Source organism: Patagioenas fasciata, chromosome 30 (genome assembly GCF_037038585.1).
Source record: "Patagioenas fasciata isolate bPatFas1 chromosome 30, bPatFas1.hap1, whole genome shotgun sequence".
Taxonomy (NCBI): domain Eukaryota; kingdom Metazoa; phylum Chordata; class Aves; order Columbiformes; family Columbidae; genus Patagioenas; species Patagioenas fasciata.
Window position 1 is genome coordinate 3,573,868 of NC_092549.1, and position 19,056 is coordinate 3,592,923.

General features: G+C 62.3%; 2 protein-coding genes and 1 non-coding gene across 6 annotated transcripts; 2 read left to right on the forward strand and 1 right to left on the reverse strand.

The window, feature by feature from the left end:
• Positions 1–92: 92 nt before the first annotated feature.
• ILF2 (interleukin enhancer binding factor 2) lies at positions 93–5,589 on the reverse strand. 3 transcript variants are annotated; one of them, XM_071800453.1, is made up of 14 exons: positions 5,441–5,589; positions 5,193–5,235; positions 4,196–4,237; positions 3,291–3,395; positions 2,911–2,988; positions 2,682–2,784; positions 2,522–2,587; positions 2,228–2,344; positions 2,051–2,129; positions 1,839–1,926; positions 1,623–1,684; positions 820–934; positions 583–673; positions 93–481 (listed from the first exon to the last, which is right to left on the reverse strand). In XM_071800453.1, the coding sequence occupies exons 1-14, from the start codon at positions 5,443–5,445 to the stop codon at positions 321–323; spliced, it is 1,155 nt and encodes a 384-aa protein (XP_071656554.1). In that variant the 5' UTR covers positions 5,446–5,589; the 3' UTR covers positions 93–320. The 3 variants fall into 3 exon arrangements, with proteins under 3 accessions (XP_071656554.1, XP_065713683.1, XP_071656555.1); XM_065857611.2 differs by having other exon boundaries at positions 4,196–4,238; positions 5,176–5,235; XM_071800454.1 differs by lacking the exon at positions 5,441–5,589 and having other exon boundaries at positions 5,192–5,231.
• A 197-nt stretch (positions 5,590–5,786) lies between these two features.
• TRNAM-CAU (transfer RNA methionine (anticodon CAU)) lies at positions 5,787–5,858 on the forward strand. Its single transcript has one exon. It is a non-coding gene; the product is annotated as a tRNA-Met (tRNA).
• A 729-nt stretch (positions 5,859–6,587) lies between these two features.
• Positions 6,588–18,770, forward strand: NPR1 (natriuretic peptide receptor 1). 2 transcript variants are annotated; one of them, XM_071800435.1, is made up of 21 exons: positions 6,588–7,335; positions 9,006–9,205; positions 10,433–10,546; positions 10,975–11,110; positions 11,309–11,400; positions 11,486–11,621; positions 11,701–11,785; positions 11,876–11,996; positions 12,241–12,315; positions 13,229–13,381; positions 13,472–13,576; positions 13,650–13,721; positions 13,810–13,969; positions 14,047–14,202; positions 14,909–15,077; positions 15,683–15,829; positions 16,425–16,617; positions 16,737–16,911; positions 17,695–17,793; positions 17,877–17,968; positions 18,402–18,770. In XM_071800435.1, exons 1-21 carry the CDS (start codon positions 6,651–6,653, stop codon positions 18,462–18,464), a joined length of 3,228 nt encoding a protein of 1,075 aa, XP_071656536.1. In that variant the 5' UTR covers positions 6,588–6,650; the 3' UTR covers positions 18,465–18,770. The 2 variants fall into 2 exon arrangements, with proteins under 2 accessions (XP_071656536.1, XP_065713594.1); XM_065857522.2 differs by having other exon boundaries at positions 6,590–7,335; positions 13,304–13,381.
• Positions 18,771–19,056: the final 286 nt, after the last annotated feature.

The window sequence follows — 19,056 nt, forward strand, 5'->3', positions numbered from 1 at the left end:
GGCTGGGCTCCTTCACCTTCTGGAACCCCCTCCTGCTGTCAGACTTTTTCTATAACACAACTTCTACCAAAACAAACGGGACGTGCTCAAAATGGGGTCGGAACGGTGTAATTGGGCAACTTACAAAAACAAATACAGGGAATAGGTACCATTGGCTGCGCACCCTGGGACGGGCTCGGTTCTTTGTGTCCTTCAGGTAGCAACTCCCGGCAAGGGGGGGGTCTCGCTGCGGGGGGGCGCGGGCAGCCCAAAGCCTTCCCTCCCTGCCCCCTGCCCGCACTGCCTGCTGCGGGCAGCACCGACCGGCGTCAGCGGGCAGCTCACTCCTGCGTCTCCATGCTTTCCTCCTCCTCGCCCGTGGCTGGTTCTTCCTGATTCTCCTCCTCCTCTTCTCCTTCTTTCTTCTCCGGAGGTTTCTCGTACGCCTTCTCGGAAGGCGTCACTATCACTCCATCCCACGTAGACATTTCGGAAGCCAAATCTGCAAAAAACAAGAGCAGCTCACAGTCACCCAATAAAAATCAGGGTGAAACTTTAAGGTTCCCTGGTCCTGTCACCCCAGTGAGGAGGAGCCGCGCTTACAGCTGGCGTCGCCCTCTTGGCCGAGGATTTTCCTGTAGCCTCCGTGTGAGAGAATCCGGACGAGCGTCTGCGCCGTGTAACACACCATGTCCTGCGGGGACGGGGACGCGTCAGCAGGCGGGTTCACAGAATCACAGTGTCAGGGTTAGAAGGGACCAGGAAAGCTCATCCAGTGCAATCCCCCTGCCGGAGCAGGAACAGGTGAGGTTACAGGGTTCCCGGCCCTTCGCTGCTCACCTGCTGCTCCAGGGTCATCACCGTGTGGACTCGGAAGTTCCCGCTCTCGCAGGGATCGGTGATACCGACGGAGCCGGGGAGGAAGAGCCCGGCAGCCAGGATCTGAAGGCAGCGCCTACGGCATGAGGAGGTTTGTGTTAAAACAAGACCATCCCCAGCAGGGAAACGCAGCCTGAGAGTCTGCGGTTAGCACACGGACGCGAGGAAGATCCTTTGTCTCTTCTTTGGACCCTTCAAGGCCCGAGATGCTGCTGCTTTTATTTGCAGCATTCAAAATGATCACAAGTGATGTTTCCCAGAGGCCACCAGCACCCTGGTTGTACCGGCACCGGTGTGGCCAGCAGGCCCAGGGCAGTGACCGTCCCTGTGCTGGGACCTGGGGAGGCCCAACTGTGAATCCTGGGGGCAGTTTTGGGCCCCAAGAAAGAGCTTGAGGTGCTGGAAGTTCAGGGAAGGGAATGGAGCTGGTGAGGGGCTGGAGCACAAGTGTGATGGGAGCGGCTGAGGGAGCTGGGGAAACGGCCGCAAGTGGTGCCAGGGGACGTTGAGGGTGGAAATTTGGGGTGATTTCTTCCCCAAAGGGCTGTGGGGCATTGGAACAGCTGCCCAGGGCAGTGCTGGAGTCACCATCCCTGGAGGGGTTGAATACACAGAGATGAGGTTCTCAGGGACACGGGGCGGTGCCAGGGGTGGGTTACGGTTGGACTCCATGATTTTAAAGCTCTTTTCCAACCCAAATGATTGTGATTCTAAATCTGAGACCGTAAGATGAATTCGTATGAGAAAAGCGAACAGCAACAGACCTGTAGGCGATGTTGAGAGCCAGGGGCTGCCTGGTGGGATTGTTCATCACCGCATAGTGCCCCTGAAGGGGTGAAAGAGGAGCATTAGGACAAGGGCAGCTTCCCCGCTCCTCCTGCCGCGGGAGCTACACGGAGCTGCCTTACGCCAGAGCCTGGGGACGCGCAGGCAGCTCAAATTTAACTACAATGCGTCTGGCGCTTCCACGTTCCCCTCACCAGCAGATCCAGAATCCAGGGCGTGAGGGGCTCAAAGCCGGGGAATCGAATCCTCAGGTCTTTCAGCAGCCGGATTAAGACCTTCACCCTGGAGAAGAGACAGGAGCAGGGTTTGTAACGCGGCCCCTTCCCACCGCAGGGACGGCTCCTCGCTTTTCTCCTCCGCAAAGGACGTTAATTCCACCGCGGTTCCTGCGCGAGGCCGAACTCACGTGGACTGCGACGCGTTCTCCTCGAACCAGCGGGCGTGTCTGATGGCAGCCAGGGCGCTCTGCAGCACTTTGATATCCACTGAAAGAAGCAGCAGAAATACTCGGTTTTTAAACCGAAAAGGGAGTAGCGGTGGGGCCTTCACCCCAATGGAGGTTTGGAGCGAGCCGAGCCCTTACAGTGGAGTTCGGGGTCCAGCTTGCGGAGGTTGGGCGGCACCGTGGTGATGAGGATCTTCACGGTGGCGTCGGCCGAGCTGATCTCAAAGCCGGTCTCGTTGGTCAGCATCGTCAGGACTGGGGAGAAAGAGCGAGAATTCCTTCATTAGGGATGGAAGATCGTCCAGGAAAAATAAAAGTAGGAAAAGACCCTGGATCACGGCGCCATCCCCGCCAGACAAACCGTCCAGTGCCCAAAGCTGAAGGGGAAACTGTCTCATGTCACCCCACGTCTCCCAGCACAGAACATCGCACCTTCGCTGGGGTCCTGCGCTCTCAGGCTTTCCACGACTTTGTTTCCCAAAGCTGCCACGGCTTCCACTGGGGAGATGAAGGAAAAAAAGGAGATGAAGAGGAGGAAGAGGAGGGTTAGAGCAGGGCCGAGCGTCGCAGTCAGTCAGCAGCTGATACTCACGTGTGGGTAAGATTTTCAGGATCACCACCAGATCGGCCACGTTGTGCCCCGTGGTCATGGTGCCCTTCTTGTAGGAACCCACCTGGCGAACCTCCTCGATTTGCTGGTGGAAAGAGAGAAGCAAAACCAAAGTGTGACTTTAACACACGTGTGAATGTTTAATCCGCTTTGGGCTGGGAGCTGGAGCACCAGCGTCCCCCCGTGTCGCTTTTTCCACTTTTAAACTCACCACTTCAAATGTTCCGGGCGCTACAATTAAATTGTCGATCACGTTGTTGATTTTGGTCACCAGAGAAAGAATGGAAGCCTGAAAAGGAATCGGGAGACAGGCGGCGTTATCAGTCAGTCGTCCGGTATGACTTGAAACAACCTGATTTTGCATAGCGTAACACAGACAACCAACACAAAGGGTTTAATAGATAAAATGTAATTTAAATCACTGACCAAGAAACTCCAGCCGTATTTCTACTGCGGTGCTTATTTCAGAGAGAAATAATTACTTTTTAGGCTAATAATGAGAACTCCTGGCTGTCTCTGAAGGACAGGCTGGTTTTTGCATCTGCTAACGCTACAGTAAAGGAGAATTCAAGGCAATTTCCAGCACAGAACCTGTTCGGCAGCGGTCGGAGCGAGATCCTGGTTTCTCTTCAGCAAAGCTTCGCTGAACGCGGACTCATCGGCGGCGGGTTTGACGCGGGGAAAAGCCATTTCGCACTGAAACGGGATCAGACATCAGCCCAAGAAAAAGGTTTGACCCCCATCCTCAACAAAAACCCACTCAATGTTTAAATTCTCATGTCCTTTGCGATTCCCCATCGTGCTTTCCACTTGTTGCTTTCTATAATTTCCAGTTATCCCAAAGGGAAGGGGAGAAGCTGCCTTTTGTGCCCATGCAACAGGGGTGCGAGATGGGGCAGATCTAATTTAAAAGTGGCTCTAAAAAGAGTTTTGGGGTTTTTTTTTATGAATTCTATTACAGTTCCTTAAGAATCACACCCGGTGTTTGCAGGTGGCTGGAGCTTTTCAGTTGCTGTAGGATCCACGGGGCCTGGAGGGCACGAGGATCAGTGGGTTTGTAAGTAAAGAATGGATGTGTGAGAGGAGGAGGAAATTATTTCCTCCTCTAAAAGGTGGGAGATGTGTGTTGCTGTCGGTCCTCGTGAGGCCCAACAAGGCAAAGGAGCCTGGGGACCCTCTGACAGGCGAGCGATGACTTATCAGAACAATCCACAATGTTCACACTGCAGAGATTTGACTGAATTGAGGTTCAGGGTAAGTGGGGTGGCCTTTAAAAGCTTCTTCTGCTGATTATTACTCATTGTAGTCATCCCAGGTAACATAAATACACCCAACACAGGCAGTGAGGTCTGCTTTGGGTTGGTTACTGAACCTTTTCAGTGAGCTCTACTCCAGCTAATCTAAAAATAGTCAAACCATCCCACGGAGTCAGAAAATAGGGGGTTTAATATGTATCTTTAACCAAGGAAAAGTCTCAGCAGGAGAGGGTTACTCACAACATAGAAATCGAAGGGGATGTGTGGCACAAAGGGCCGGAACCTAAAGGGGGGAAAGAAAAAGACAAATAAACTTTATTCCCTGTAGGGATGTGTTTGGCAGCACCGAGCACCCTCTCCCTGGCACTGTTTCGTAGAGATCTGTAGCCAAGATGCAAGAAAGGCCCTACAGAAACAGGAAGGGTTTCTTCACACCCCCCCAGCCCTAGGGTATCCCCCTCCCAGTTCCACCTGCTGCTTCCCAGTCACAGAATGTGAGGGGTTGAAGGGCCCTGGAAAGCCCATCCAGCGCAATCCCCCTGGAGCAGGAACACCCAGCTGAGGTTCCACAGGAAGGGGTCCAGGGGGTTTGAATGTCTGCAGAGAAGGAGACTCCACAACCTCCCTGGGCAGCCTGGGCCAGGCTCTGCCACCCTCACCCCCAACAAGTTGCTTCTCATCTTCCAGCGGAACCTCCTGTGTTCCAGTTTGCACCCATTGCCCCCTGTCCTGGCACTGGTTGTCACCCAGCAGAGCCTGGCTCCATCCTCCTGACACTGCCCCTTTCCATCTTGATCCCCAGCAATGAGTCCCCCCTCAGTCTCCTCTTCTCCAGCTCCAGAGCCCCAGCTCCCTCAGCCTTTCCTCACACGGGAGATGCTCCGCTCCCTTCAGCATCTTGGTGGCTGCGCTGGACTCTCTCCAGCAGTTCCCTGTCCTTCTGGAGCTGAGGGGCCACAACTGGACACAATATTCCAGGTGTGGTCTCCCCAGGGCAGAGCAGAGGGGCAGGAGAACCTCTCTGACCTACTGACCACCCCCTTCTAACCCACCCCAGGTCCCACTGGTCTTTTTGGCCACAGTGCTGGCTCATGGTCACCCCGCTGTCCCTCAGGTCCCTTTCCCCTACACTGCTTCTCCGTCCCTAGAGCCCCTGCCCGCCCCCCCACCCCGGCCTGGCAGCTAAAGAGCCACCCCCGCTACGGCAGAACCGGACTCGCCCCCTGCCAGGGCCTCCCCTGGAACCAAAGCGTCCGCCACGGCCTCTGCCTCGGTCGCCCCTGCGGAAGAGAAGAGGGAGACGGTGTCAGAGGAGCGGGAAACCAGGAGCTGCCCTGAGGGGTCTCCCCCACCGCCCGCGCAAGGCCCGGGAGCCCCCCCGAGCGGCCCCGCCGCCTCCCCGCGGGCTCCGGCCTCGCCCCGGGGACTCCCTGGGGTCCCACCCCGCGGATCGGCCACCCCCGGCCCGGCCCCGCCGCCCCGCACCTCATGGTTCCGCCGCTCCGAACAATGAGCACCGCCGCTGTGGAGACCCCGGCTGGGCTGCGCGCTCAACACTCCGCAACAACCTGCCCGCCCATTGGTTGTTCACTCTCGGAGGACCTGCCCACTGGCAGCACAGCGCTGCGAGCCATTGGCTTAGCGAACCGTCAACCTGAAAGCGGAGGCGGGTGAAAGCCGCCAGTGAGGGCGCGGGCCGTGTGCGCGCTGCGCCGCTGGGTGGGGCGCGACGTTCATGAATGGAGCGGCTGGGGCGCTCGGCGCGCATGCGCACGCGACGACTAGTGCGCTGCGTACGTACATAAGAGCGGGTAGACATAACTTCTCAGACAGCAGAGTGGCGCAGCGGAAGCGTGCTGGGCCCATAACCCAGAGGTCGATGGATCGAAACCATCCTCTGCTAGCTATTTTTCCTTTTTCATATTAATTAGCTCCGTAATTAATTACTTTAATTGCTACCGGCTACTCTGGCGCTCCTTGTTTCTCACCGGCAGACTGATCTTTTGCAGCCTCGCAGAGCACGGGGAGCCGGGGGTCTTCAGGCACGGCCGGAGTCACGCGTGTCCCCGGGAGCCGCGTCTGTCCCCGGAGCGCTCTGCGTATATCGGGGTGGGAGCGCCGCGCGTGTCCCCAGAGCTCCACATGTCCCCAGAGCCACGCGTGTCCCCGAGCGCTGTGCGTGTCCCCAGGATGTCCCCGGGGTCGTCGCCCCTTTTTCCCAGGGCTGCCGTGACCGGGACGCGGGGCAGAGCACCCGGGAGCTCCCACGCGTGGGGTAAGAGGTGACTGAGCCCCCTCCAGGGCGGGACGAGGCTCCGGGGCCACGTAAAGCTCGGTGTGGCGGGGGGGGACGCTCCGTGGGGACGGGCTCTGGGGCTGCCCCCTGATGAGTTTGTCGAGCCTCAGCGCCCCCCACGGGTGACCGTGTTGCAGGGGGGCTCGGGGGGGGGTGACCGCGCAATAACGCGACATCGCGGTGACATCCCCACACACACGGGTGGGGGGGAAATATCCACAACCGCCACCGGGCGGCCCCATCCCACCCTCCATCCCGGTCCTGGGTGGACGCCGTGGGGCGGGCAGGAAGGAGTTAAGGCCGGTGTGGATGATAACGGCCCTTTGTGTCACCGCGGGGGGGGCGGGAAGGGCTCAGCCCCGCCGCGGGGGGAAAAGCCAAAGCCACTCTCCGTGGGCGATGCTGGCGGTGCTGGCCGTGCTCTGCGGCGCGGTGACGGTGACGGCGGCGGCGGCGGGGACAACCGCGCTGACTCTCGCCGTGGTGTTACCCGAGCGCAACCTCACCTACCCGTGGGCTTGGCCACGAGTGGGGCCGGCGGTGCGTTTAGCCACCGCCGCCGTTAACGCCCGGCCTGATTTATTGCCCGGCTTCACCCTGCGCTGGGTTTTCGGGAGCAGCGAGGACCGGCACGGCGTTTGCTCCGAAATGGCCGCGCCGTTGGCCGCCGTCGACCTCCGGCTCGCCCATCACCCCGTCGCTTTTTTGGGACCCGGGTGCGTCTACACGGCGGCACCGGTCGCCCGCTTCACCAGCCACTGGCGGCTCCCACTGGTGACGGCGGGCGCCGAAGCCCACGGCTTTGACGACAAGCAGGAGCAGTTCTGCTTGACCACCCGCGCCGGTCCCAGTCACCGCAAACTGGGGGAACTGGGCGTGCAGCTTCACCGATGGTTCAACTGGACGCGGCGGGCTCTGCTGGTCTATTGGGACGAGAAGCTGGACGACCGGCCGTACTTCTTCGCGGCCGAGGGGTTGTACATCCAGCTGCCCACCCTGCGCAACCTCACCGTCCTGGACATCGTCTTCCGCGACGGCGGCAACTTCTCCTTCATCATCCAGGAGATCAAGCAGAAGGGACGCAGTGAGTGCCGGGCCGGGGGTGACACGGGCGGGGGACGCGGTGTGCGTGGGGGACGGGGCGGTTTGTGGGTGGGCGCAGCTCCGCGCGGGTGTGCGTGGCTTTGCACGGCTGTGGAGGTGTGTTTGTGAGGGTACGTGGGTGTGCGTGGCTGTGGCGGGGTGAGCGTGCACCGGGCAGCTCTGCACGAGTGTGCGTGGCTGGCTGTGGCTCTGTGTGGCTGTACATGAGTGTGCACGGCTGTACCTGAGTGTGCACGGCTGCCCTTGGTTCTGCATGGCTGTGCATGGGTGTGCATGGCTGGCTGTGGCTCTGTGTGGCTGTACAGGAGTGTGCACGGCTGTACCTGAGTGTGCATGGCTGTACCTGAGTGTGCACGGCTGGCTGTGGCTCTGTGTGACTGTACCTGAGTGTGCACAGCTGTACCTGAGTGTGCACGGCTGTACCTGAGTGTGCATGGCTGCCCTTGGCTCTGCGTGGCTGTACATGGGTGTGCATGGCTGGCTGTGGCTCTGTGTGGCTGTACATGGGTGTGCACAGCTATGCATGGGTGTGCACAGCCCTACACAACTCCACACGGCTGTACATGAGTGTGCACGGCTGTCCGTGGCTCTGCGTGGCTGTACATGGGTGTGCATGTCTGTCTGTCACTCTATGCGGTTATACATGGGTATGCACAGCCATACATGGGTGTACACAGCCACACATGGGTGTACACAGCCCTACACAACTCCACACGGCTATACATGGGTGTGCATGGCTGTCTGTGGTTGTACATGAGTGTGCATGGCTGTACATGAGTATGCACGGCTGTACACAAGTGTGCGCGGCTGTCTGTGGCTCTACATGGCTGTACACAGCTGTGCACAGCTGGCCATGGCTCTACACAGCTGTACATATGTGTGCACAGCTATACATGGCTATACATGACTGTACACGGCTGTGCACAGCTATACATGGCTGTGCATGGCTGTACATGGCTGTGCATGGCCGTATGTGGCTCTACGTGGCTGTACACAGGTGTGCACAGCCCCACACGGCCCCACGCGGGTGAGCACGGCTGCACACGTCTGTGCTGCATGACCGTACACGCGTGTGCTGCCCCAGCCACACACCCCGTCCCCTCTGTCCCCTGTCCCCTCCAGCTGCTCCCACCAGAGCCGTCCCGGGTGGCACCGGGGCTGCGGTGCCGGTGGCGCTGGCGCTGGGTGGTGGCGTCCAGCTGTCCCCGGCCTCGCCATCTTGCTGCCGAGCCTGGGTGGGGGCTATTTTGGGGCGCCCACACTCCTGGTGGGTGGCACAGCTGTGGGCAGCACCCAAAGGTGACCATGGGGGGGTGCAGGCGGCACCCACGGGGGTCACCAGGAATCAATCTCTGCCGGCGATCTGGGCCGCGGGGAGGAGGAAACGGAGTCGGGAAAACAGGAAACCTCGGCCTGGCGCCCGCGGCGAGGGCAGAGCCGGGCAGGGCACGGGGGGGCGGGCAGCGGGGCTTGGGGCTCCCCTGTGTCCCGCTCAGCCACCCATAAACACAGCGGCACAAGCCCCCGTGTGTCCTCTCCCCGGTCACACGTTCACCGGGGCGCTGGGTCTCGGGGTCTTGCGGGATGGGGGTCTCGGGGTCCCGCGGGATGGGGGTCTTGGGGTGCCATGAGCCGTCTCTCCCCGCGCAGTCGTGTACGTGTGCTGCGCCCCGGAGACGCTGCGGGAGCTGCTGCTGCAGGCGGAGCGCGAGGGGCTGACGCGCGGCGACTTCGTCTTCTTCTACATCGACATCTTCGGGGCCAGCCTGCAGGGCGGCCGCTTCCCCGAGCCCCAGCGCCCGTGGCGGCGCGGGGACCGGCACGACGCCAGCGCCCGGAGAGCCTTCGAGGTGAGCCCGGCACCGCGCGGGACCCGCCATGCACGGGCACACACGTGTGCACATGCGCGGGCACCCACTGTGCACGTGTGTGCATGGGCACCCACTGCATACGCTTGTACATGGGCACCCACCACACATGTGTGCACATGCACGGGCACCCACTGCATGCACTTGTACATGGGCACCCACTGCATGCACTTGTACATGGGCACCCACCACACGCGTGCACATGCACGGGCACTCACTGTGCACACGTGTGCACATGCAGAGGCACCCACTGCATACGCTTGTACACGGACACCCACTGTGCACACGTGTGCACATGCACGGGCACCCACTCCATGCACTTGTACATGGGCACCCACCACACATGTGCACATGCACGGGCACCCATGTGTCCACATGCACAGGTACCCACTGCATACGCTTGTACACGGGCACCCACCACACGTGTGCACATGCACGGGCACCCACTCCATGCACTTGTACATGGGCACCCACCACACACGTGCACATGCACGGACACCCACGTGTCCACATGCATAGGTACCCACTGCATACGCTTGTACATGGGCACCTACGTGTGCACATGCACGGGCACCCACTGCATACTCTTGTACATGGGCACCCACCACACGTGTGCACATGCACGGGCACCCACTGTGCACATGTGTGCATGAGCACCCACCACATGTGTGCACGAGCACCCACAACACACAAGTGCACATATGCAGGAGCACCCACTGTGCACATGCATGCACAAGCACCCGCAACACACGTGTGCACATGCATGGGAAGCCACTGGGTGCATATGTGCACATGCACGGGCACCCACCATGCACACGCACCCACTGTGTACGTGTGCACATACACACGCATCCGTGCAGAAGCACCCAGCACACACACGTGTGCACATGCACAGGCACCCACCATGTACACGTGCACACACGTACGGACACCCACACATGCAGGAGCAGCCACCACACACGTGTTCACCCATCCATGCGTGTGTCCCCCGGCCTGGGCAGCGGGGCCGTGGTGACGCCGGAGCTGGCGGAGCAGCCGCCACCATCCCCGCTGCCGGCGGCCACCGGGGAGGAAGGAAACGCCACCAATGTCCCCGGGTGCCAGCGCCGCCTGAGCAGCAGAGGCACTGCAGCCCCCCAGGGCACGGGCAGTGTCCCTGTCCCCAGCAGGGTCCAGCCGCCCCCTGCCAGCCGCTGTCCCCTGTCCCAGGCTGTCACCATCATCACCTACAAGGAGCCTGAGAACCCCGAGTACCGGCCCTTCCTGGCGCGGCTGAAGGAGGAGGCGCTCGCCCACTTCAACTTCTCCATGAAGGACGGCTTGGTGGGACATGGGGACAGCTGGGGGGCACGGGATGGAACTGGGGACAAGGACATGGGATGGTGCTGGGGATAGGGGACATAGGATGGAGCTGGAGCTGTTGGTGGGCATGGGGTGGAGCTGGGCACAAGGACATGGGATGGAGCTGGGGGCAAGAACATGGGATGGAGCTGGGAACAAGGACATGGGATGGAGCTGGGGACAAGGACATGGGATGGAGCTGGGGACAAGAACATGGGATGGAGCTGGGGACAAGGACATGGGATGGAGCTGGGGACAAGAACATGGGATGGAGCTGGAGCTGCTGGGGGACACAGGACAGAGTCAAGGCCAAAGGGACAAGGGCAGACAGGATGGACCAAGGCTGCTGGGGATGAGGGGTCAGGGGACCCCAGCTGTTCCCCGTCCCCGAGCCGGCTCCATGTCCCCAGATGAACTTCATTGCGGCCGCCTTCCACGACGGGGTGCTGCTCTACGCCCAGGCCCTCAATGAGACGCTGGAGCGAGGCGGCTCCGTCACCAACGCCTCAGCCGTCACCCGCCAGATGTGGAACCGCACCTTCTATGGTGAGCCCCATCCCCATGTCCCCCCATCCCCGTGTCCCCCCCGTCCCTGTCCTGCTTCCATGATGATGTTTTGGGATCGGAGCTGGCAGGATGGAGATTGATGTCCCCAGTGTGTGCCACTGTCCCCACACCCCAGCACAGCCCCCTCATGGGCTGGGGTCCCCGGTGTCCCCCCCAGCCCCTCGCCCTCCATCCCAGGTGTCACCGGCTTCCTGAAGATCGACGAGAACGGGGACCGGGAGAGCGACTACTCCCTGTGGGACATGGACCCGCTGACCGGGGACTTCCAGGTGACACCAGCGCGGGGGCAGCCGGTCCCGGGGGGTGTCGGGGGGCCCCATCTCACCCATTTCTCACCCCTCCTTGCCCCACAAGATTGTGGCCAACTACAACGGCACCACCAAGAAGATCCAGATGGTGCCGGGGCGCGAGATCCACTGGCCGGGGAATGTGGTCCCCTCCGATGTCCCCCCGTGTGGCTTTGATAACAGCAACCCGCTGTGCCGCAAAGGTGAGCGGTGCCCGGGGGGGACACACACGGGTCCCCAGGGTCCCCCCCAGCCCCTCACCGCCCTCCTCTCGCCCTGCAGCCAACCTGTCCACCCTGGAGGTCCTGTCCCTCGTGGTCAGCCTGATCCTCCTGGCCATCACCGTCACCTCCTTTTTCATCTACAGGTGGGGGCGCCAGGGCTGGGGGACCCCAGAGGTGGCGGGTGGGGGGGTGGGGACACACGCGGGGGTCTCACCGTGTCCCCCCGGGTGCAGGAAGCTGCAGCTGGAGAAGGAGCTGGCGGCCGAGCTGTGGCGCGTGCGCTGGGAGGACCTGCAGATGAGCAGCTTGGAGAAGCATCTCCGGAGCACGGGCAGCAAGCTCACGCTGTCCCTGGTGAGCACCCCGCCTGTCCCCAGCATGGGACAGGGACAGCAAGCTCACGCTGTCCCTGGTGAGCACCCCGCCTGTCCCCAGCGTGGGACAGGGACAGCAAGCTCACGCTGTCCCTGGTGAGCACCCCGCCTGTCCCCAGCGTGGGACAGGGACAGCAAGCTCACGCTGTCCCTGGTGAGCACCCCGCCTGTCCCCAGCATGGGATGGGGTCAGGGACCGCGCTCACCCCGTGGCCCTTCCACAGAGGGGCTCCAACTACGGCTCGCTGATGACGGCGGAGGGGCAGTTCCAGGTCTATGCCAAGACGGCGTATTACAAGGTGTGGGGGTGCAGGGATGGGCACCCACCACCCCACTGAGCACCCACCACCCTACTGGGAACCCACCACCTCACCAGGAATCCACCACCCCAATGGGCACCCACCATCCCACCAGGAACCCACCAGGCACCCACCACCCCACTGAGAACTCACTAGGAACCTCCCACTCCAATGGGCACCCACCACCCCACTGAGAACCCACCACCCCACTGAGAACCCACCATGAACCCATCACCCCAATGGGCACTCACCACTCCACTGGGAACCCACCATGAACCCACCACTCCAATGGGCACCCACCATCCCACTGGGAACCCACCATGAACCCACCACCCCACTGAGAACCCACCATGAACCCACCACTCCAATTGGCACCCACCATCCCACTGGGAACCCACCATGAACCCACCACCCCACTGAGAACCCACTAGGAACCCACCATCACAATGGGCACCCACCATCCCACTGGGAACCCACCATGAACACACCACCCCACTGAGAACCCACCATGAACCCACCACTCCAATTGGCACCCACCATCCCACTGGGAACCCACCATGAACCCACCACCCCACTGAGAACCCACTAGGAACCCACCATCACAATGGGCACCCACCATCCCACTGGGAACCCACCATGAACACACCACCCCACTGAGAACCCACCATGAACCCACCACTCCAATGGGCACCCACCATCCCACTGGGAACCCACCATGAACCCACCACCCCACTGAGAACCCACTAGGAACCCACCACCCCAATGGGCACCCACCACTCCACCAGGAACCCACCAGGAACCCACCAGGAACCCACCATCCCCTTGGGCACCCACCACCCCACCAGGCACCCACCACTCCACTGGGAACTCACCAGGAACCCACCACCCCACTGAGAACCCACCACCCCACCAGGAACCCATCAGCCCCCTGGACCCCCACTATCCCACCGGGAACCCATCACTCCATTGGTCACCCATATCTCCCCAGGGCAACCTGGTGGCCGTGAAGCACCTAAACGGCAAGCGCATCGAGCTGACGCGGAAGGTCTTGTTTGAGCTGAAGCACGTAGGTGACCCCGGTGGGACGGGGGTGCCCAGCACGGTGCCCCCTGCATGGGGCGGGGTGCAGCAGGTCCCATGTCCCACCCTCCCGTAGATGCGGGATGTCCAGAACGAGCATCTGACCCGCTTCATCGGCGCCTGCACCGACCCACCCAACATCTGCATCCTGACCGAGTACTGCCCACGCGGGAGCCTCCAGGTAGACACTGCCCCCCGCTCCTGGGACCAGCCGTGGTGTGGGGACAGCAAGGTGGTGACCCTGGTGTCCCCAGGACATCTTGGAGAACGAGAGCATCACCCTGGACTGGATGTTCCGCTATTCCCTCACCCACGACATCGTCAAGGTAACGTGGGGGTTCCCGTCAGGGTTCCCCGTCCCCGCGGTGGGGTTGGGGACGCACACCAGGGTCCGACCGCTCCTGGTCCCACCAGGGGATGCAGTTCCTGCACAACGGGGTGATCGTGTCCCACGGGAACCTCAAGTCCTCCAACTGCGTGGTGGACAGCCGCTTCGTGCTGAAGATCACCGACTACGGGCTGGAGAGCTTCCGCGTGGCCCCCGATGGCGACGACTCCCACGCGCTCTTCGCCAGTGAGCACCCCTCCCCGTGTCCCCCCCCACGTCCCCAGGGCTCCCCCAGCCCTGAGCGCCCTCCCCTGGTGTCGTAGAGAAGCTGTGGACAGCGCCTGAGCTGCTGCGGATGGAGTCACCGCCGGCGCGCGGCACGCAGAAGGGCGACGTCTACAGCTTCGGCATCATCCTGCAAGAGATCGCCCTGCGCAACGGCGTCTTCTACGTGGAGGGGCTGGACCTGAGCCCCAAAGGTGAGCAAGGGGACCAGGGCGGTGGGGCTGGGGACCCGCTGATGAGGGTGGTTGGAGCAGTTGATGGATGCTTGGACCTACTGTGATGGGTTGTTGGTCTTGCTGATGGGCGGTTGGACCAGCTGATGGGTGCTTGGACCAGCTGATAGGTTTTTAGGCCAGTTGATGGGTGCTTGGAAGTGCTGTGATGGGTTATGGGTCTTGCCGATGGGTTGTTGGTCTTGTTGATGGGTGGTTGGACCAACTGTGATGGGTTATTGGCCTTGCTGATGGGTGGCTGGCCATGCTGATGGGTTATTGGACCAGGTGACAGGGGTTTAGCCCACCTGATGGGTGTTTGGACCTGCTGTGGTGGGTTATTTGTCTTGCTGATGGGGGGTTGGACATGGTGATGGGGGGCTGGACACGGTGATGGGGGGCTGGACATGGTGATGGGTGGTTGGACCTGCTGATGGGTTTTTATACCAGTTCATGGGTGCTTGGAAGTGCTGCGATGGGTTATTGGTCTTGTTGATGGGTGCTTGGCCAGCTTATGGGTTGTTGGCCTCACTGATGGGTGTGTGGACTGGGGGTGTAGGGCTGTGACGGGTGCTCAGCCCCACTGTTGGGTTATTGGACCTGCTGATGGGTGCTTGGGCCTCCTGTGGTGGGTACTCGGAGTCACTGGTGGGTGGCTGGACCTGCTAATGGGTGCTTGGAACCGCAGAGATCATTGAGAGGGTGAAGAGCGGGGAGCGCCCCAGCTTCCGCCCCTCGGCCAACGTGGGGTGTCACATGGAGGAGCTGGGCCAGCTGATGCAGCACTGCTGGGCCGAGGACGTCCTGGAGCGCCCCGACTTCAACCAGATCAAGGTCCAGATCCGCAGGTTCAACAGGTGCCTCTGCCTCCCCCAGCCCCATGGGTGACAGGTGGCCCTGAAAAGGGTCCTTTGGGTGGGTGCTCATGGGTGGGCCAGCTCATGGGTTGTTGGTGTCAACGATGGGTGCTTGGACCTGCTCTGATGGGTGCCCAGCCCCACCATTGGGTTATTGAATGAGTTGCTGAGTGCTTGGACCACAGATGAGTTGTTTGTCTCACTGATGGGTGGTTGGACCCACTGGTGGGTGCTTGGAGCTGCTGTTATGGGTTATTAGACCTGTTGAGTTGGGTGGTTGGACCCACTGGTGGGTGCTTGGAGCTGCTGTTATGGGTTATTAGACCTGTTGAGTTGGGTGGTTGGACCCACTGGTGGGTGCTTGGAGCTGCTGTTATGGGTTATTAGACCTGTTGGGTTGGGTGGTTGAACTCGCTGATGGATGCTTGGAGCTGCTGTAATGGGTTATTGGGCCTGTTGTGATGGGTGGTTGGACCCACTGATGGGTGGTTGGACCCGCTGATGGATGCTTGGAGCTGCCGTAATGGGTTATTGGACCTGTTGTGATGGGTGGTTGGACCCACTGATGGGTGCTTGGACCCACTGCTGGGTGGCCCTGCCCGCAGGGAGAGCAGCAGCAACATCCTGGACAACCTGCTGTCGCGCATGGAGCAGTACGCCAACAACCTGGAGGAGCTGGTGGAGGAGCGCACCCAGGCCTACCTGGAGGAGAAGCGCAAGGCCGAGGCTCTGCTCTACCAGATCCTGCCCCAGTGAGCTCCAGGGGGGATCCCAGCCCTCTGGGCACCCCGAGGTGTCCCCTACCTGCTGGAGAACCCAAGGATCCACAACGTGGTTGAGGGTTTGGGGTGCTGGGAGGGCTGAAGACCCCAAGGACCCCCAACATGGTTCTTCAAGGCTTGGGGTACTGGGGGGGCTGGAGACCCCAAGGGTCCCCAATGTAGTTTGGGGCTGGGAGGGATGGAGACCCCAAGGGCCCCAAATGTGGTTCTTCAGGGCTTGGGGTACTGGGAGGGTTGGAGACTCCAAGGACCCCCAATGTGGTTCGGGGATGGGGACCCTAAGGACCCCCAATGTGGTTCTTCAGGGCTTGGGGTACTGGGAGAGCTGGAGACCCCAAGGGCCCCAAATGTGGTTCTTCAAGGCTTAGGGTACCCAAAGGGGCCAGGGACCGCCCCAGAGCCCTGACATGGGGTGAGGGTTCTTGGAGGGCCCCGGCATGACCCTGCAGCCCCATCATGGCTCAGGGCTGGGGGGACCCTCAGAGGGACCATGGACTGGGGACCCCACACCCCAGGAGGGGTCAGGGGGCTGCGTGTCCCCCTCACATACCCCCTGCACCCCCAGCTCGGTGGCGGAGCAGCTGAAGCGGGGGGAGACGGTGCAGGCCGAGGCTTTCGACAGCGTCACCATCTACTTCAGCGACATCGTGGGCTTCACGGCGCTGTCGGCCGAGAGCACCCCCATGCAGGTGGTGACGCTGCTCAATGACCTCTACACCTGCTTCGACGCCATCATCGACAACTTCGACGTCTATAAGGTGAGGGGGCGCACGCGTCCGTGCAAACGCACACGCGTGTGTGCGCCGCAGAACACGCCGGAGCGGCATCGTGCCCACGGCGTGGCCCCCGCGGTGTCATCGCGCTATCCCCGCCGCAGGTGGAGACGATCGGGGACGCCTACATGGTGGTGTCGGGGCTGCCGGTGCGCAACGGGAAGCTGCATGCCCGGGAGGTGGCTCGAATGGCCCTGGCGCTGCTGGACGCCGTCCGCTCCTTCCGCATCCGCCACCGGCCGCAGCAGCAGCTCAAGCTGCGCATCGGCATCCACACGGGTCAGCGGGGATGGGGACGGGGACAGGGCATCCACACGGGTCAGTGGGGATGGGGACGGGGACAGGGCATCCACAGGGGTCAGTGGGGATGGGGACGGGGACAGGGCATCCACACGGGTCAGTGGGGATGGGGACGGGGACAGGGCATCCACAGGGGTCAGTGGGGATGGGGACGGGGACAGGGCATCCACAGGGGTCAGTGGGGATGGGGACGGGGACAGGGCATCCACACGGGTCAGTGGGGATGGGGACGGGGACAGGGCATCCACACGGGTCAGTGGGGTGGGGACGGGGACAGGGCATCCACACGGGTCAGTGGGGATGGGGACGGGGACAGGGCATCCACACGGGTCAGTGGGGTGGGGACGGGGACAGGGCATCCACAGGGGTCAGTGGGAATTGGGACATGGCATCCACAGGGGTCAGTGGGGATGGGGATGGGGATGTGGCATCCACAGGGGTCAGTGGGGATGGGGATGGGGACATGGCATCCACACGGGTCATTGGGGGTGGGGATAGGGCCATTGCACCCCCATAGGTCACAGGGGTCATTGGGGATGGGGATAGGGCCATTGCACCCCCATAGGTCACAGGGATGGGCATATGGCACCTCCACGGGTCCACAGTGCAGGGGACGCAGCACCCACATGGACCAGTAGAGACCTGGGGCCAGGGGCCAGCCAGCCCTCCCATGGCCCCAGAAGCAGGGGAGGGGACAGCAGCACCCAGAGGGGACCCCAGCAAGGGGGGGCTGTGCCGGGGGGCTCACGGGGTGTCCCGCAGGACCCGTCTGCGCCGGCGTCGTGGGTCTCAAAATGCCCCGGTACTGCCTGTTTGGGGACACGGTGAACACGGCCTCACGCATGGAGTCCAACGGGGAAGGTGAGGGGCTGGGATGAGCACCCATGGGTGCTGGGGGGAGCGGGATGGGCACCCATGGGTGCTGATGGGGCCACCTCCTCCAGCCCTGAAGATCCACATCTCGGCGGTGACCAAGGCCGTGCTGGAGGAGTTCGGCTGCTTTGAGCTGGAGCTGAGGGGGGACGTGGAGATGAAGGTGAGTCCCAGCCCCCCCAAAATGCTCCAGCCCCCCAATGGCTGCCTCAAAGCGGGGGTGCTTGGGGGGAGCCGCCCCGCCAGGTCCCCCCTCTGCATCCGCATCCTGCAGCCCTGCTGGGGCCATGGGCACCCCCTGCGCCCCAAACCCTGGGGAAATGAGCACCCCCTGCACCCCAAACCCCAAATCCTGGGGCAATGGGTACCCCATGGGCCCCAAACACCAGGGAAAGGGGCACCACCTGCACCCCAAATCCTGGGGCAATGGGTACCCCATGGACCCCAAACACCAGGGAAAGGGGCACCACCTGCACCCCAAATCCTGAGGAAATGAGCACCCCCTGCACTCCAGCCCCTGGGGAAATGGGCACCCCCTGTACCCCAAACCCTGGGGCAATGGGGACCCCCTGACCGCAGCCCCCCTCTCTCCGCAGGGCAAGGGCAAGGTGAGGACCTACTGGCTGCTGGGGGAGCGCGGGAGCAGCACCCGGGGCTGACCCCACCCTGGTGACACCCGGGGCCCACGGGGCCCTTCCTGCCACCACCGCCAAGGGCCCCCCCAGGCTGGGGCCGGGGCATGGGAGCTCTAATGGGCGCACCCCCCAACTGCACCACGGTCCCCAGGCTGAACCCCGACTGCTCCCAGAGGGGGCGACCCCAGCCCCGGGCAGCCCCCCGGCCTGAGCGCAGCGGGGGCACCGGTGGAGTAGTTGGGGGGGACATGGGGACACGGGGAGAGCCCCGGCCCCCGGGTGGGGGGTCACTAGAGCTCTAATTTTTGTAATAAAGCTGGTGTGGATGCACTTGCTGTGGGTGTCGGTTGTGTCCCGTCGTCCCCCTCGCCACGCACCCCACATTGGGTGCCCCCATGCCCCCTGGAACCGCCCCCAGAGCAGCGGCCCAAGCCCCCTGCAGGGAGGGGGGTCTTTGCAAGGGGGCAGCCGGGGGTGTCTTTTCAGGGGAGCCGGGACTGGGCGGCTCGGGGGGCTCCGCAAGGTGCTCAGTGCCCGGGAGTCCCGAGGCCAAGGGACTGGAGGGGCTGCCCAAGGGGGAGGGTTATGGGCGCTCTCGGCCCCGGAGGGGGGTCCC

Coding starts and splice junctions, on each gene's coding strand:
- ILF2 (XM_065857611.2), bottom strand. Junction 3,396..4,195: donor TCCCCTTCGATTTCTATGTT/GTGAGTAACCCT, acceptor ATCCCGTTTCAG/TGCGAAATGGCTTTTCCCCG. Junction 674..819: donor TGATGACCCTGGAGCAGCAG/GTGAGCAGCGAA, acceptor CCGTCCCCGCAG/GACATGGTGTGTTACACGGC.
- NPR1 (XM_071800435.1), top strand. CDS start 6,651: ATGCTGGCGGTGCTGGCCGTGCTCTGCGGCGCGGTGACGGTGACGGCG. Junction 12,316..13,228: donor CCAAGACGGCGTATTACAAG/GTGTGGGGGTGC, acceptor CCACCCCACCAG/GAACCCATCAGCCCCCTGGA. Junction 13,577..13,649: donor GCCCACGCGGGAGCCTCCAG/GTAGACACTGCC, acceptor TGGTGTCCCCAG/GACATCTTGGAGAACGAGAG.